The 13,412-nt window shown below is 41.1% G+C and overlaps 1 protein-coding gene across 3 annotated transcripts in view; it reads right to left on the bottom strand.

Moving 5' to 3' along the window:
* cntn3a.1 (contactin 3a, tandem duplicate 1) overlaps window positions 1–13,412 on the bottom strand; it is a 105,295-nt gene that overhangs the window by 67,956 nt on the left and 23,927 nt on the right. For all 3 annotated transcript variants that reach the window (XM_020506391.2, XM_020506390.2, XM_020506388.2), the window contains exons 3-4: window positions 12,004–12,136; window positions 5,065–5,240 (exon numbers count right to left, since the gene is read on the bottom strand). In XM_020506391.2, coding sequence (XP_020361980.1) covers window positions 5,065–5,240; window positions 12,004–12,136 — 309 coding nt within the window. The remainder of the gene's footprint in view (window positions 1–5,064; window positions 5,241–12,003; window positions 12,137–13,412) is intronic.

Genomic DNA, 13,412 nt, shown 5'->3' on the forward strand with positions numbered 1-13,412 from the left:
GCCAGCAAAATACCAATTAAAAGACCAACTTCGGTAGCCACAAGAGCTTATGTGCCTACAACTTTATATTTTAAACCAATGCTTTTCATGGTCCAACTGCATCATGTGCAACACCTACAGTGAGTTCTAAAATGATTGACATCTTTGATAAAGATGAGCAAAAGTGACTGTATAAGATACATAATTCAAATACTGAGCTACAGTATATTGTATGTGTTATCAAGGTGAGGTATTGAAACGTACTGAAAACAGGTGTGTCAATAATTGTACATGTCCTGATCTGTTTCACCTGTTTCTTGTGTTTGTCTCCACCCCCTCCAGGTGTTGCTTATTTTCCCGAGTGTATTTATCCCTGAGTTTCCTGTCTCCCTGTGCCGGTTCGTCTTGCATGTTTTCAAGTCAAGCAGCATGTTTTCCCGTGCGCCTGCTTTCTATTTATCTTTTGCTAGTCCTCCCGGTTTTGACCCTTGCCTGTTTTCTGGACTCCATTCCAGCCTGCCTTACCATTCTGCCTGCATTGACCTCGAGCCTGCCTGCCACTCTGTACATCCTGGACTCTGAACTGGTTTTGGCCTTCTGCCTGTCCACGAACATTCTCTTGCCTACCCCTTTTGGATTGTTAATAAATATCAGACTCTAACCATCTGCCTCCTCTGTCTGCATCTGGGTCTCGCCTTGTGCCTTGATAGTATTATACTGAACAAAAATATAAATGCAACATTCAACAATTTCAAAGACGTTACTGAGTTACGGTTCATATAAAGAAATCAGTCAAATTGAAATAAATTCATTAGGCCTTAATCTATGGATTTTACATGACTGGGAATGAAGATATGCATCTGTTGGTCACAGATACAGTACCTTAAAAAAAGGTAGGGGTATCAGAAAAGGTATCAGAAAAGCAATCACTATCCGGTGTGACCACCATTCACCTCACGTAGAGCGGAGGTTGTTGGTTGAGTCCTGTGGAATGTTGTCCCACTCCTCTTCAATGGCTGTGCGAAGTTGCTGGATATTGGCGGGAACTGGAACATGCTGTCGTACACATCGATCCAGAGCACCCCAAACATGCTTAATGGGTGACATGTCTAGTGGGCACGCAGGCCATGGAAGAACTAGGACATTTTCAGTGTTCCAGTTCCCACCTATATCCAGCAACTTCGCACAGTCATTGAAGAGGAGTGGGACAACATTCCACAGGCCACAATCAACAGCCTGATCAACTCTATGCGAAGGAGATGTGTCGCGCTGCATGAAGCAAATGGTGGACACAACAGATACTGACTGGTTTTCTGATCCATGCTCTTACTTTTTATGTATCTGTGACTAACAGATGTATATCTGTATTCCCAGTCATGTGAAATCCATACACTCTTAGAAAAAAAGGTGCTATCTAGAACTTAAAAGGGTTCTTCATAGGAGAAGCCTTTGAAGAACCCTTTTTGGTTCCAGGTAGAACCATTTTGGTTCCATGTAGAACCCTAAAAATAGTTCTACCTGGAACCAAAAAGGGTTCTCTTATGGGGACAGCCAAATAACCCTTTTTGAACCCTTTTTGTAAGAGTGTAGATTAGGGCCTAATTTATTTATTTAAATTGACTGATATCCTTATATAGACTGTAACTGATTCAAATCTTTGAAATTGCTGTATGTTGCATTTATATTTTTGTTCAATATATGTTACATCTTTGTTATATTACATCCTATTTTATAAAAAATCAAAGCCTCAAAGAGGGACAAAAAAGCACTCCAGGTGCTTCTGGTCTGGTCCAAGTCTTTTACAAATGACATGATACAGACTTCAAAACAGGCTTCTCCTCAATTCATTATTCCTCTGACCCGGCACCGTTCAATCATTCTGCAGGATTAATTAAGTTATACCAAGAGCAACAAATAAGATGGATGACACATCACCGCAGATACTTGTCCTTGTCAGTTGACAAAACCCACAGGTCCCAGGTCAGAGCCAGGCAATGGACGAGACCAATCACAGTGACATACAGTGCAGGTCAGACCTCGAAAATTGGTAGGAAATATGAATAAGATACACTGCCTGGTGTAGACATTTGGTGTCAGCGGTGGGATTCACATGAATATGATATACTGCTTTGTGGGGACTCGTGACTCAAATGCACCCATTAGAAGCCAGCTAAATACCCGGGGTGCTCTCACAAGGATCATCCCTAGGTCTGCTAAAAGGAAACAGACGTCAGAATTCAATCTGGATGCACCATCTGTTCTCAGAGGTTCATGCTGTCATTTTAGATGGGATTCCCGTCAGAGCAGAAGCCCTGAGTTTACCTTGCCATCAGAGATGCCGGAGACTTCAAATGTGATAGATGAAGACTGTAAAACATCAGTTATATAGCTGCTGTCAAGGCCCCTGACAATCGCACCCTCTTCATCCCAAACCTACTCTTTGGTAGAGCTGTTGCATTTAGGGCTGTTACGGTGACCGTATTACCTTCACACCGACAGTCACGAGTCATGACCGCAGTCAAATTCCACGTGACCATTGAGTCACAGTAACTAGGCTTCTCCAAAACTGCGCTCTGATGTCGCCAATGGCCACTTGTAGACTACCAAACTAACCAGTCGCCAATGGCCTGGTACTCAGCGCTCTGTTGTTCCTCTAATCCCTCTGGCATCAATGCAAAAGCTTGAAAATCAAAACAAACACTTCATGAGAGCTTTGGCATTCAGAGTTCGAGCGGAATAGGACAACCTGTTGCACAGCGAGAGCCAGCTCTTTATAGCTGGTTGATACATGTCATTTCTAGAAGCCCATGTTGCACTATATTTCTACAGGCTATGTTATGCAATTGCGTGAGAAAACAGAGGTTTGATGGCCTCCATTAAAAAGAGAAGGATCCTATCAGTTTTCAATAGACTATATTTATTTCTCAACTCTCCTAATATTGAGCACATTGCTTCGCTTTAAGACTGGAGTAGTCTACCTGACTGGCATGATAATTAACTGCGGGAAAAGCTTCCTCCATATGCTATTCAAGTGCATATGAATTACATGTATTTTCCCCCCCTGCCTGTGTTCTGACAGGTGCATGATAATGGCCCATTCTAAATCCAAACTCATTTCACACATATATTACTTAGTATATGTAAAGACAAGATTAAATTGAGAATAGTCTGCGTGTGCAGTCCAAGGCAACTAACATTTGTTTTTTTGCGACTTTTTCAAATCATAGTCGCATGCATCATGTAGCCTAGCCCATACTGTAGGCCTATATGTTTTGATATGGTTTGTATCACAACTAAAGTGGCCAAATAAGGCCCAGGAGCCCTGGAACATGGTTGGAGAGTACATAGCCTACAGAGTCTAATGAAACATGTGTTCTTATAAGCCCAGTCATTGCTCAATCGACCTGTGAAAACAGACTTATAACTCGCCACTATTTAAAAAGGATCCCATCTTTCTCATGCTGCTATATTTATTACCAAATTGATCTGCTTTTACAACCGATGTAGCTTACCTGGCATATTAAACACGGAACCTTACAGAACCTCCAATCACTATTTGAGTGCAGGCTATGGATGAAATGATGTTTTTGTGGGCCATTCTAAATCAAAAATGATTCGACACATATATTAGTAGACTATGAGAATATTATCAAGTGCTTGTCAAATTATGAATGAGAGACTGCGCAAGAAACAGAGCAGAGCTCATGCCTTTCATGCAACTTTAAAAAAACATAGAATGTATTAGAAATCAAAACATATAGCCTAAGGTTTGTATCGCAACTAACGTTGCATAAATAACTGTAAATTAGGCATATAGGAGGACCTGTTTCAAATGAACACTTTGTTAACGGCAGGGTAGCCTAGTGGTTAGAGTGTTGGACTAGTAACCGGAAGGTGGAAAGTTCAAACCCCCGAGCTGACAAGGTACAAATCTGTCGTTCTGCCCCTGAACAGGCAGTTAACCCACTGTTCCTAGGCCGTCATTGAAAATAAGAATGGTTCTTAACTGACTTGCCTAGTAAAATAAAGGTAAAATAAAAATAACCGCTCAACTGTAACGGTTGTTGGTGGAAGAAGGTGAGGACCAAGCACAGCGTGGTACTTGTTCATGTTATTTATTTCAACTGAACACTATCAAACAAAACCGAAACAGCTCTGTCAGGTGCAAAACACACTAAACAGAAAATATAATCACCCACCACTCAAGGGTGAAAACAGGCTGCCTAAGTATGGTTCTCAATCAGGGACAACGATTGACAGCTGCCTCTGATTGAGAACCATACCAGGCCAAACACAGAAATACCAAATCATAGAAAAAAGAACATCGACTGCCCACCCAACTCACGCCCTGACCATACTAAAACAAAGACATCACAAAGGAACTAAGGTCGGAACGTGACATCAACACAGCACACTCCCTTGGAAATCATTTTGGGAAAATATCCTTTCTGTTTTATTCAGCTATGTGGAATTGTATTCTTCTTACTATAAAATAATATAAAATAATGCCACGGGAATTATAAGCTAATCTTGTCTGCTAAATGAACTAGTGTAGCCCACAGCCATACAGCACAGCCAGATCACAGCTTAACATAAGGATGACTCAGAATATGCTATTCTGTTCTTCTGAAATAGGCTACATTGTCTTCATATCACAATGTTTCTTTAGATCTATCTAAAATAAATAATGGTATTATTAAGATGGTGTAAGCTATATTAAATGGATTTATTAGATTTTTTGAAATGCAGATGTTCCAAAGGTCCGCATCAGTGGATTGTAAACTATGCCTGGAAGCCCGGAGAGGCTAAACGTTATTATGTTAATTAACTGTCATTTACCGTGAGACCGGCAGTTATTTGCATGACAGTGACCAGTTGACAAAATGTCATGATCGCCACAGCCCTAGTTGCATCTCCTATCACACAGATGTCCCAAGCCACTGTTTAAGCTGGATTAAAGGATCAACTTAGTGACATAATCATGGTTTGCTAATGACTGATGCTTTGTGATAGAATCCACTGCCTTTTTCCTTGGACTGAGAAATATTCCATTTAAACCTTTACCGTATTAAGAGGAAAACTCACAAGCTATATGTAGACTAGCTTCTCTGCTGACGATGGTGCCGAAAGAGTTGGTTGCCAGACACTGGTAGATCCCGACATCCTCCTCTTTGTTCAGATGGCTGATGCGTAGGTTGCCCCCAGTGAGGGCATAGCGTGACCCTGATCTAGGTACAATGAAGGAGTCATTCAGCTTCCACCTGAAAAAGCAAGAGCATTAAAAGGATAAGTTGACAAGAGAACTGTAGGGAAAGTCCACTAGCATGTACAGAATGAGCCTTATATGTGTATGAGTGATCTCATCATAATGCCTGGAAATATTACATCAAGTAAAACATTCACAAGTGTGGGCTACATATTGTAAGCACACCAAAGCAACGACCAACTGGAAGAGGTTACTAGACACAGAACACCTTAAATATGTAGAAAATATACAATCCTCAGACTTACGGACTGACCGGTCAATCCGGAACATGTATTAAATGCAAATTGAGCTTACATGTGCTAAAAACACATCATATATGTATAGTATTTGGCCAAATGACTAGAAAACACAAATGCGCAATAAACATTGTCTATCAATGTTTTAAGCGATTTTCAATTGAATTTCAAAATGAGAGACACCTAAAGAACGACTTTCATTCCCAACGTTTTCATATTATCGGAGGTGTGTATGATCATGTTCACAACTATCCTATTATTAGGCTGCATAAGTCCTAGTGCCACAAACACAACTATCCTATTATTAGGCTGCACAAGCCCTAGTGCCACTAACACAACTATCCTATTATTAGGCTGCACAAGCCCTAGTGCCACTAACACAACTATCCTATTATTAGGCTGCACAAGCCCTAGTGCCACTAACACAACTATCCTATTATTAGGCTGCACAAGCCCTAGTGCCACAAACACAACTATCCTGTTATTAGGCTGCACAAGCCCTAGTGCCACAAACACAACATATCCTATTATTAGGCTGCACAAGCCCTAGTGCCACAAACACAACATATCCTATTGCCCAACTCTCGTGTTTCCTTGAAGGTTGCCCAGTTCTGGTTCATTATGCATGTGATCCATACAGTCAGATAGCATAATCACACACTTTCATCATGATCAAATTGCAATCACAACCCAAGACAAGGCAAATTTGTGGCAAATTCCAAATTAAAACAAACGACACAAGGCCCTGTGCTTGTCGCTCCAAACAACACTGAATATAATTGATGTGGGATGTAATCAGTGAGAGACATTACTCATTTGCAACCATAATTCGTTTTCATTAAATTCCTTTCACGCCTTGCTCAATTTAAACATGGGATGAGACCAAAATCAATGGCTGTAAATACTGTCATCATTTTATTTTCCTCAAAAGCAGCCAGACCTCCCTGCTCAATAAGGGAGGCCCTGGGACAAGAATTGTAACCAATTTCTAAACCAACCACAATGATTTTCAAACGCCACATGGGGATGTAGCCTATAGCCTACCTAATGATAATGAAAACCCATTTTTTTTAAATGAACCCTTATTCAACCAGCAGAAGACCCTTGAGGATAGAAATCTATTTTTCAATGGGGACCTGGAAAGTCAACAGGAAGTAGTCAGCGTGTAAATACAACACAAGAGCACAATACGATACATTAAAAACAATCACAAAGGTCAACAACATTTTCCCCTTTCAATGCTTTAAACTCAGCAAGCGATACCCTCTCCTCCAGTTTGAAGTATTTTGCAGCTCGTTCCAACACCAAGGATTATACGAAAATTATAGTTTTCCCATTTCAGTTCTGGCCTTAGGAACCGTGAAAGATTGTAGCAGCTGAGAACGGGGACTATCAGTTTGTGATTACCTTTTTAGTGAGGGGGACAGGTAAAAAAGCAATAGTCCAAGCAATGCTTTGTACACAAAGATGTAATGTACCAGTGCTTCAGCATTTGTGTAGGAAGAGAGGGCCACTTCACCATATAGATCACAGTGATGGGTGAGTGATCTTGCATTTGTTATAAATCTAAGCATCCTGTGATACACAGTGTCCAGTATCTTAAATCTGCTGGCTGAGGCTTGCATGTAAACAATATCACCATAATCTAGCACAATATCACCATAATCTAGCACAGATTTGTTTTAAAATCCCTTGGATAACCCTACGCCAACCCTATAATAACAGTCCTTTTGATTAAGGGTAATGCGATCAAAGACATTGAATACAGAACAACGCTAGGTGGAATCTGGAATTCAAATGACAACAAAGCGGTCACCTTAACACTTTTTGGGTGAACAGCTGTCAAGATGTTTGGACATTTTGAGTAATGTAGGATTGTGGTCAATTCAGTTGATTTGGAAAAACCTGAACAACTTTCAGCTCATTTTCTGAATTTCCTGAATTGAAAGCTGAATCTACCCAAACCTTGAAGTCTTGCGTGTGCTTCACAATAATTTGCTACAGTAAGTTAGAACATCTATTCTTCCTGAATCACTGTGCAACATGAAGAGAATTAGTGTATTGCTCATTTTCACAATTTTTTTCCTTCTAGATTTTGATTAATTTTGATGATCAAAAGTTACAGAACCTATTCAAATACAGTTTGACTGCACCTCAAAACTGTTAATAATGAACACAAGAGAAGTGCATCCAGTTAATCCCAACAGTTTGATGTCAAGGAGAGAGAAAATGAACAGAGAGGAGAGCAAACAAGCCTAACAAGAAAAACTATCTTTGTATCCATGAGGAGCTCTTGAGAAATAGCTTTCAGAGACAAGGCACAATTATATTGAATATTAGATCCTTTTGTGCTGATTGGAATTCCACAACTCCTTGAGTCAAATAAGCCTGAGGTTTCCATTTCTGAGAGAGAGAGAGAGAGAAAGAGAGAGAGAGAGAAAGAGAGAGAGAGAGAGCGCGAGAGAGAGAGAAGCCTATTCAGTGGAGCGGTGCCTAACGGCAGATTGGCTGATTAGATTGATTTATCGATTTGGTTTTGCAGCTGGAATGGCTCCAGACTAGACAAATCAAGGGACCACGGTGACAACTCAGAGGGGGCTTTCAGTGACAGCGGTCGAGGAGTAGTCTTAAGTATGCCTTAAATTAATGTGTCCTTGGCGCCTCCTGAAAAAGAGCTGCTCTATTCTCAGCTCTAAGGACCCATTTGATGTACTATGATGCAGACTGAGTGAAGGACTCTTAACTTTTCAAAACTAATTTCATACACTGGAACAGCTTACTTCAATGTGGTGTGTGTGTGCATGCATGCGAGTACACTCTGCACACACACACAGGTGTACGAATTTAATGTGAGTTGAAGACAGAATTATTAGGTTCCCATCTTTTAGGCTGGTGTCGGAGGCTGCATTGTAGAAACAGATTGCTTAAGTATTCTATCCAGTGGAAGTGATAAGATCTTGTACATTCATTTCAATTTGTGCCCATTAGGCATAACACCCAGGATCTTCAAGCTACATTAACAGCCAAATACGCTGATGTTATGAGGGATCGTTTCAACCTATTGCATATTAAATGCTTGGCTTTGCAATTTGCATTTAATTACAGTGACAAGAGTACAACAGCCGTCGTTGTTTGATAGATTGAAAATTAATAGCTTATGCAACTGATGCTCTTTAAAGCAAATCATAATTTGTCATCTGTTTTAATTTGTCATCACTTAAGCTGGTGATCAACGGGGCATCAATACATTCCTAGGACAATGCACTGGGGACGACTCCCGGAGAGGGACAATACACAATACGCAGAGTTTGACAGTGAAGTCCAAACCCTCTGGTCACAAACTAAATTAATCTATGTTGTTTCTACGTAAAAAACAAAACAACAAAAAACAATGTGATGATGTTGAATTAACGTGGAAAACATAAAGACATTTCAGAAATGTTTGTCTTTCTTTCACCCAACTTTTAACCTAAATCCAATGACATGGTTCAAATTCATGATTTCCTTATCAAATATCAATTATCTTGGGTCATCATTAGGCAACAAACAGGGAAAAAAGACAGACAGGGTGGAAATTTGCCTGATAACGTATCCTGAATTTAATTCCGCTGCTCTATGGATCGTCCCATACATTCAGTCTGAAACTACCATCCTATAAGTCGGTTGTGCTGACATCAAAATGAGGGGCATTGTACAAAACAAATTCATCCGCGATTGAATCTTCTCTAACCAATCAGAATATTAAAGCCACTAACGTGATTCATGATTCTTGTAGGCCCATTCTGGTCCAACCCATCGGTTTCTGGGGCCAATCAGAATGGTCAGAATGTGTTTGCGATGGGCAGTCATCGTCATTGTGACGAGTCTCCAACGTAATTTTAGAGAATTTGGCAGTATGTCCAACCGCAGACCACGTGTAACCACAGCAGCCGAGGACCTCTACATCCGGGTTCTTCATCTGCAGGATCGTCTGAGACCAGCCACCTGGACAGCTGATGAAACTGTGGGTTTGCATGACCAAAGGATTTCTGCACAAACAGGGAAGCTCATCTGCGTGCTCGTCGTCCTTACCAGGGTCTTGACCTGACTGCAGTTTGATGTCGTAACCAACTTCAGTGGGTGAATACTCACCTTCGATGGCCACTGGTATGGTGGAGAAGTGTGCTCTTCACCGATGAATTCCGGTTTTAACTGTACCGGGCAGATGTGGTCGTTGTGTGGGCGAGCGGTTTGCTGATGTCAACTTTGTGAACAAAGTGCCCCATGGTGGCGGTGGGGTTATGGTATGGGCAGGCATAAGTTACGGATAGCGAACACAATGGCATTTTATCGATGGTAATTTGAATGCACAGAGATACCGTGACTAGATCCTGAAGCCCATTTTTTGCCATGATAATGCACGGCTCCATGTCGCAAGGATCTGTCCACACTTCCGGGAAGCTGAAAATGTCCCAGTTATTCCATGGCCTGTATACTCACCAGACATGTCACCCATTGAGCATGTTTGGGAAGATCGACGTGTACAACAGCGTGGTCCAGTTCTCGCCAATATCCAGCAACTTCGCACAGCCATTGAAGGGGAGTGGACCAACAGGCCACAATAAACAGCCTGATCAACACAATGCAAATTAGATGTTTCTCGCTACATGAGGCAAAGGGTGGTCACACCAGATACTGACTGGTTTTCTGATCCACACCCCTAGCTGTTTTACAGGTGACCAACAGATGCATATCAGTTATGTGAAATGCATAGATTATATCATTTATTTAAATGGACTGATTTCCTTATATGAACTGTGACTAGGAAAAAACATTGAAATTGTTGCGTGTTGCGTTTATATATTTGTTCAGTGTATATCCAAAGTATTTCTTTCTTTCAGGTAAGAATGCTAACCGCACATGGCGGGATTTAATTTCCCGTAATTTCCCGTTTAGAGTTCTTAACTACGGTGCCAATATTGTCTGACACTACATGCTGTTGAAGTGGCTTAGTGAATAGCTATTGAGTCTAATTACATGGAACAACTTCTGCGAAAGGTGTTTATGGAACACAAATCCAATGTGTGGAGTCTTAAACAGAATAAGATTTATTATATTTTCCAGAACAAGTTGGAGTCAGAGAGAAGAACAGGTCCACTTGAGTGGGTTGAGTCACTGATGTGATCTTCCTGTCTGGGTTGGCGCCCCCCCTTGGGTTGTGCCGTGGCGGAGATCTTTGTGGGCTATACTCGCCCTTGTCTCAGGATGGTAAGTTGGTGGTTGAAGATATCCCTCTAGTGGTGTGGGGGCTGTGCTTTGGCAAAGTGGGTGGGGTTATATCCTTCCTGTTTGGCCCTGTCAGGGGTATCATCGGATGGGGCCACAGTGTCTCCTGACCCCTCCTGTCTCAGCCTCCAGTATTTATGCTGCAGTAGTTTATGTGTCGGGGGGCTAGGGTCAGTTTGTTATATCTGGAGTACTTCTCCTGTCTTATCCGGTGTCCTGTGTGAATTTAACTATGCTCTCTCTAATTATCTCTTTCTTTCTCTCTCTCGGAGGACCTGAGCCCTAGGACCATGCCTCAGGACTACCTGCCACGATGACTCCTTGCTGTCCCCAGTCCACCTGGCCGTGCTGCTGCTCCAGTTTCAACTGTTCTGCCTGCGGCTTTGGAATCCTGACCTGTTCACCGGACGTGCTACCTGTCCCATACTTGCTGTTTTCAACTCTCTAGAGACAGCAAGAGTGGTAGAGATACTTTTAATGATTGACTATGAAAAGCCAACTGACATTTACTCCTGAGGTGCTGACTTGCTGCACCCTCGACAACTACTGTGATTATTATTATTTGACCATACTGGTCATTCATGAACATTTGAACATATTGGCCATGTTCTGTTATAATCTCCACCCGGCACAGCCAGAAGAGGACTGGCCACCTCTCATAGCCTGGTTCCTCTCTAGGTTTTTTCCTAGGTTTTGGCCTTTCTAGGGAGTTTTTCCTAGCCAACGTGCTTCAACACCTGCATTGCTTGCTGTTTGGGGGTTTTAGGCTGGGTTTCTGTACAGTACTTTGAGATATCAGCCGATGTACGAAGAGCTATATAAATGGATTTGATTTGATTTGATTATCTCCAGATTTCGTTATTGACAAATGGATTCGAAAAGTACAGTAAAGGTCAAATGCACATAAAATCAACAGTGTAATCTTTGAACTCAATATTGTTTCAGGTGAATGGCTTTTGCTCTAATCTTTGTTCTTAGAATTTCCTTAAAATCTCCAAACTGTTCCCATTCAATTGCTACCATGGGCATGCACATGCTTCTTACATTATTTATTTGAAAAAGCTTTTGATTTGGCCCTGTTCATATAGGAAAATTCCCCATCGTGTAAAGGGTTAAAGTAACCCGTGGTAAAATGTGAGATATCATAAAATATGTTTACATTTATCTCATTAAGACTAACCTGGATAAAAAAAGTAAAATGTACACTGTATATACACCTGCCAAAACCAAACTTGAAGTAACAGTGACAGCTGGTACCTGTAGAAGGGAGGTGGATGTCCCTGGGCCTCACAGCTGAACACCACCTCTCTGATGGTCTCAGTGGGGTGGACGGGAAACACCACACTGCCTGGTTGTTTGGTGAACACAGGCCTCAGCAGGACGTTGTTTCCTGCCAGGAGGAGAAACAGCAACATTATCTAGAAGGAGGGATGGTCTGAATGGGGGGGAGAATAAAGCTGTGATGTAGCCCATCAGCCTGAAAAAGTACCTGTTATTATGATTTTTCACCTAAATTATCATCATTTGGCTATTTGTCTGCTGTCCCATTTCACAGACACCGGTTACAGAATAGTTAAGTGGAATGGCCCATCAATTAAAACACGCACTTGAAACCCCCCCCCCCCACCTGTTAGAGTTCCATATCAATCTTAGCATGAAAACTCAGAAACCACTTTTGAATTTAGTAGGGTCCTGAGCAAAAGAGAAAAGCTGCTGACAAAACTGTACCACCACGTACAATAGTCGGTGTGGCACTCATTTCTAAACTACATTGCATGGAGGGTATCATGTTTGTCCACTACAGTATGTCACTAATCCCATTTAAATGATCTCTCTCATGGATGATGCACATTAAACAAAGTGTTGAAACAAATGCCACAACAACTTTGGGAGTAAGATGGTATTTTTTTAACCTAAAAGCTTTTGCTTGCAAAATTAGGTTGATGTGGAAGAAAATGTTTTTGGAAACAAAAAAGGAAACAATAATGTGAAGGAACAAGTTTGGCATCTGCCATGTTTTATGAAATTCTGCACCTCGAGAAAAATACTGAAATAACTGAAATGGAGCTATAGCCTGCATATGTGCTATAGCCCGCATCAACACAATTAGCAGCTCATAAAAATGATTTCCTTACAGAAGATTGAGGCAAAGAGAGTGTGCTGAATAAAGGACAGCAGATTAACAGTTTTTGTACTTGGTATATCAGGGCTGTATTGTACCTTAAAACGTGAAGTCTACGAATGTAAATAGCCTACAGTCCCCGGTTATCTCTTAAAAACCACGAGTGGGTTTGACAGTGCAATTAACATGAGTTGAAAAAAAAACGTATTTTGATGTAGGAATAACATGACATTCTTTCCATAGTTACATAAATATATTTCAATGCCATCTCTTACATAAATGCATTAATGCATAACGCTCTGTTAACACTGACACAACAAAGAAAATGGGGCGTCTACCGTATTCTACTATGACATTTCTTTTTTAGCTCATTAGTAAAGCACTATTGAGTGAATGTAACTGCTGCAAAGATCTACAGGATCTGAACAGCAAAGGAATGACCTGTGGGACTATGGCAAACAACACTTCTTTGAAATAAACATGTCTCTTTCTTCTAGGAAGGAGAATACATTTGCCTTTCTGAGGATACATTTGCATTTTCTCA

This window comes from Oncorhynchus kisutch, linkage group LG17, assembly GCF_002021735.2.
Source record: "Oncorhynchus kisutch isolate 150728-3 linkage group LG17, Okis_V2, whole genome shotgun sequence".
Lineage (NCBI taxonomy): Eukaryota > Metazoa > Chordata > Actinopteri > Salmoniformes > Salmonidae > Oncorhynchus > Oncorhynchus kisutch.